This window comes from Phoenix dactylifera, unplaced genomic scaffold, assembly GCF_009389715.1.
Source record: "Phoenix dactylifera cultivar Barhee BC4 unplaced genomic scaffold, palm_55x_up_171113_PBpolish2nd_filt_p 000277F, whole genome shotgun sequence".
NCBI classification, from domain to species: domain Eukaryota; kingdom Viridiplantae; phylum Streptophyta; class Magnoliopsida; order Arecales; family Arecaceae; genus Phoenix; species Phoenix dactylifera.
This window is the reverse complement of record NW_024067762.1, coordinates 559,977-565,000: the sequence shown is the minus strand read 5'-3', so window position 1 is coordinate 565,000 and position 5,024 is coordinate 559,977. Positions and strand designations below refer to the sequence as shown.

At 40.3% G+C, this 5,024-nt stretch overlaps 1 protein-coding gene across 1 annotated transcript; it reads right to left on the bottom strand.

Moving 5' to 3' along the window:
- Positions 1–1,455: 1,455 nt before the first annotated feature.
- LOC103724103 lies at positions 1,456–2,566 on the bottom strand. Its single transcript, XM_008815259.3, has one exon. It carries the CDS (start codon positions 2,484–2,486, stop codon positions 1,548–1,550), a length of 939 nt encoding a protein of 312 aa, XP_008813481.1. The 5' UTR covers positions 2,487–2,566; the 3' UTR covers positions 1,456–1,547.
- Between the last annotated feature and the right edge of the window lie 2,458 nt (positions 2,567–5,024).

Sequence of the window (5,024 nt, the reverse complement as noted above, 5' to 3'; positions counted from 1 at the left end):
TCAGCCTTTAACCTATATAAATTAAAAAATAGTATAGCACGAATCGATCATAACATTTGCAATCAAATTTAATTAAATTTAAATTTTTAATCTGATGAGATTGTGACAATTCAGACAGGCATATGCTTAGTTCTACATCAACTATACATCTGGTTGATTTTGAATGTTTATATAGAATTAAATAATTTAAATAATATTTTTTAGTTATTTTTTGGGATGATGTTTTGGGTTGTTATACTTTCTCTATAAAGACTAAAGCTATATGTTGGAAGAACATAGTCGGCATAAAAAAAAGGAACGAAGAATATGGAGTTTTTGGTTTTGAAATTTAAGTTAAAGAAAAGTTGGAGGACATGATAATAACTAATTCAGATGGAGGAGTTGATAACAAGTAATTTGTATTTTTTTTAAAAAAATAGAAACTGCTAAAAGGTGATTTATTTCATTCTGGAAAAATAGGAATCCTCGCAATTCTAGCTTCCACCCTAAAACTAGCATCCGGAGGATCCTATTGGATGCATGGTAAGATCTCCCACATCCAAATAAGACCTAAGTCATCCACAAGATCCGTCCACTTATGGCAATCACTCTTTTTGAGATGCGACAACTTTAAAAGGCTAATTCTCGTGACAAACCTCTACGAATATTTTCATCAAAGGGTCCAAAAAATAGCATCTTCCCAAGTTTTTTTCTCACTTAAATTAAGCTAACTCATCCTCGACAACACCCACTCTTACACCCTGATGGCAACAAATGGGCAGCATATTCAGTTTGCATGGTCTGAAAGGAAGAAAAAAAAATTGAGGTTGCAAAAAAAATTCTCTCTCAATTTATTTTAATAAAAAAATTTATATATTTTTTATAGTATTTTGCACAACCGCTTACAATACAAAAATAGAAAACATACAATAATAGATTTCAAGAATATGTTTTGATAATTTTCTAAATATTTTTGTAGTAATTTTTTGAATATTTAGCTGCATGATCTTGAAAATTTTTAAAAATTTATACGATCAACAATTTAGTTAATATAATCCATTTTTTGGTGGTGCTTGATAATACTGAGGATCATTAACACCAACAGATCTTTGGAGAATCCTCATCTCACCATCTCTTCATGATATACTATTAGTATTTATGATTAATTAGAAAAGTCATTTAACCAAGCATAATTAGTTTATTCCAATGTTTTAGCACTTGATATGATGCCCTTAAAGGTTGTCTACAATAGTGGTGCCTTGAGAGTGGTTATTGGCTGAGTTCACAGAATCAGCCAGTAGCTAGTGCCGAGATCCCTTCCTCATCCCGCTTTGGAGCAATCATCCTCCTCCCATTAAACCAAAATAAAGAAAAAGGCATGGCACATTTCCCATCAGAAACTCTCGCCACCAGAATGCCTTAATATGCTGAGAGATACTTGTAGAGGACGCATAGGATAGCTCTAAAATCTAATACTGGAATCGAAGAGAAGATAAGTTTCAGAGAAATTACATACAAAGGGCATAAGATTTTACAATAACCAGACGTAATATACAATAATATTTACATCAAACCACCTTCTTAGAGAAGATAGTCCTGAGATTAAACAGACCGGCATTGCTTCCGACGCCGACGCCGACGCTGCCGCTGCTCTGCTCACCGCCGGCCACCCCATTCGTGTCCTCCCCCTTACAACTCACCTGACTCCGATACCCGATGCAGGTGTTCATGTTCAGATTCAGCATTCTAACCCCAGCACTGCCACCTCCTTTCTTGGCACCGGCGTCGCTTCCGCTAGCCTTCTCCTTCAGCTCGGCGGGCTTGCTGTTCCTCCTTAGCTGCCAGACCGGGCTGGTCCGGCCCAGGTAGATGCCACCGTTGAGTCCAACCCGGCCCGGGTTAGGAGCCCACCTCCTCCTTGAGGAGGAGGTGGTGGTGGCGGCGGCGGCGGCGGCGGCGGCGGTGGCCGGCTTCGAGGACTCTCCGCGGGAGTTGCTCCGCGAGCAAGGCGCGCTACTAGCCTTGCGCCGGGCCACCATAACCTTGGCTCTGTTCCAGGTGCCAGTGCCGGCATTCCCGGCGGAGCGGCTCCTGGAGAAAGGCCAGATGTTGATGTTGAGCTCAGCGGCATTACCGGCACCTTCTATTCTCTCCTTCCTTCTCACCCTCTCCACCAACTTCCTCTCCCCCGCCATGAAGATATCTTTCCATCTTTTGGAGGACGAGGCGGGGGGAATATTGGAAGTAGTAGAGGATTCTGGGGGAGGTGGTGGTGTCTCGGGCTCGGCCTCGGTAGCGGATGGGAGTTCAGTGGTGGAGTTGGGATTGGAGTGGGAGAGAGGGAGGAGGTGGAGAGGGAGGAGGACGCCGTCGACGAAGAGCTCGTCGGCGGTGAGGAGGTGAGGCTGGGGGAAGGAGGGTTCTTTGCCAACCATCCAGAACTCGAACTCCGAGGAGGAGGAAGAGTCGCTGCTGCTCCTCCTTGGGTTCTCGGCAGAGGGATCCATGGAGGCTAGAGAGGGATCGGGCTAGATGAACAGGGAACCAAATAAGAGCAAAGAGAGCTAATAAACTAGCTGAGAGAGAGCTGAGTGTATGTGGAGGCAGATCTGTTGATGATCTGGTTAGCATGCTACGATTCCCCTGTCATCTAGGGACCACTATATTAAAATCCAACAATTAAGTTCCACTGTGTCTGCAAATGTGTTGGGTCAACCCGTGATCCGACCCAGCAAGCTCCAAGGTCGGGTATGGATAAGAGAGGTCGACCCGTTTATGATTAAGTTTAGAGCACTTTTTTACCTACTCGATCTGTTGAATTTTTTTACTCGCCAAGAAAAAAAAAAGCCTGGAATTGTAAAAAAAATCGAAATGATGATTGAATTTAAATAAATAATTAGAAAGTTAAATAATCATAGACCCAATTCATTGGAAATTAGATTTACAAATTTTGATCTCTAGCTTAGTATTTAGGGCTCGTTTGGTTCGCGGAAAGCATTTTTCCTCCTAAAAAATATGGTTCCTTGGAAGCAGATTTCTAGGAATTTTGGCATATTTGGTTGATAATGAAAAAGTGACAGATTTACAGAATGTTTATTTTTGGTTGACCATCCACTTTTCTAGAAAAGTTATGTGCAATTCCTATTATACCCTTAATAAAAATTAGATCTTTAATACATTTTTAATGTTGAAGGGCTTTTTTGGAAAAAAAAATAAAAATGGAGTGATTTCCAGCTCATGGAAAAGTAACTTTCCTATATTTTTCGTGAAAATAACTTTCTCACGAAACATGAAAATTATATTCCTATGGAAATACAACTTTTCGATCTCTCTCCTTTGAAAACTCTAATCAAACAAGATGCATCTCATTACTTTCCCGTTAACTATACTTTCGCCCCTTCTTTTTCCGCAAACCAAACGAGCCTCCAGTCTTCTCTAGGTAAACTATTCAATGATCTGGTAATACCCTACATGTTCGACCTATTTTTAAGTCACTCCATCATTGGATGAGCTCCAATAACAAATCTTTGTATGTTTGGCCAGCTCTTGGATCACTCTACGAGGCCCGTTCTCCATTGACTAGGATATTTGGCTTACCATTTATTTAGCCGGTCCTCTGGCTTCTACTATTAATTAGGATGTGGTCTAACAATGCCCTCCATATTTCATTACCTAGTAATCAGGAGAGTGAAGTGATATACCCGATACCACATCAGCAATTGGCATCTGATGGATTTCCAAAAGTGTGTTATCTGATGGGCTCTCCATGTCTCTTATCTTACTTTATGGTGCAGCTTAGCACATCTCTTTTAATCATCTATGGTGGTCTCTAATGCACCACATGTCTGCATCATAGAGGCTATTCTGAGTGCCACCTGCATTCTTGCCATCTTCGAGATTCTACGATCAATTAAAATCCTTTTCTGGGTACACCTCGGTAAGATGTGTCTGGCTTTTTAAATATAGCTCATCTTTTTTCTCTTTTTCGTCTCCTCCAACAAGCTATAGCTTTCACAACCATCTCCTTCCTCCAATTCTTCTTCCTGCAACCTTGTTCCTCTTTTCTGATTCCTCTCTCTCTCGGCCCTAGATGAACTTAGATACCTCCATAGTCAAATCTATGGCTAAATAGGCCAAGGAGAGGCAAAAGCAACTTGAGAGCATCGATCTCCTAGATTCCTCACCCTTTTGGTCTTCTCTTCCTTGCTCTATTTTCGAATTAGGTGTCCCCCATCTCTTTCTTCTATCTTCCCTCTTCATCATGAGGAAACTTTTCTCTATGAAAGACCAGATTCCAAAATTTCAATTTGAAAAGGATGACAACCCTCACCGGTCTTGGCCAACTAAGCTAAACCTCTAAGATCGATGGCTCCATCGTATTGTAGCCATGGCTACAATTTGTGAGAAAAATACGCTTCTAGACATCATCTCCATTTCTAGATTTCCTCCCGGTATCAATAGATCCCTTCTTCTTATGGCCCTCTGTTTCTAGTCATTTTCAAGTAATACCTTACATTTAAACCATGGCATGTCCACCCCTATCATTTTAGATTTGGAGATTCTTTTGAATCTTAGGCCAATCAGTAAAAAATTTAATGCTAACACCTTTGTTGACCTCCTTGAGAATGAGTTAGATCTAAATCTAGGCAAAATATTAGCTACTTTGTTTATAAGGGAATCTATGATCAGCTAATCGGGCCTGTCATCAAACAAGACTGTATAGCCTTTTTTTCTAGTTTAGATCTATAAATATATTCTTTTGTTCTTAGTTGGTCAAAATTGTCAAAGATCACCTTCATTGGGATATTGCCATTGAAAAGATCGGCCATCGCTTTAGGCCCATTTATTTTAGGTTATCTATATTAGGATCTTTGGAAATATGCTCTAGGGCTTGGAGCTGTAGAGGCCCTTTATGGATCTTTGAGCTCTGATTATATGCATATTTTTTAGAAGTTTATCCCCACAAACAGAAGAGATCCATCTTGCTCGATTAGAAGGTCCTTTCCTTTCTTTTCTAGACTATTTTAGAAAATTTTATGAGGGTT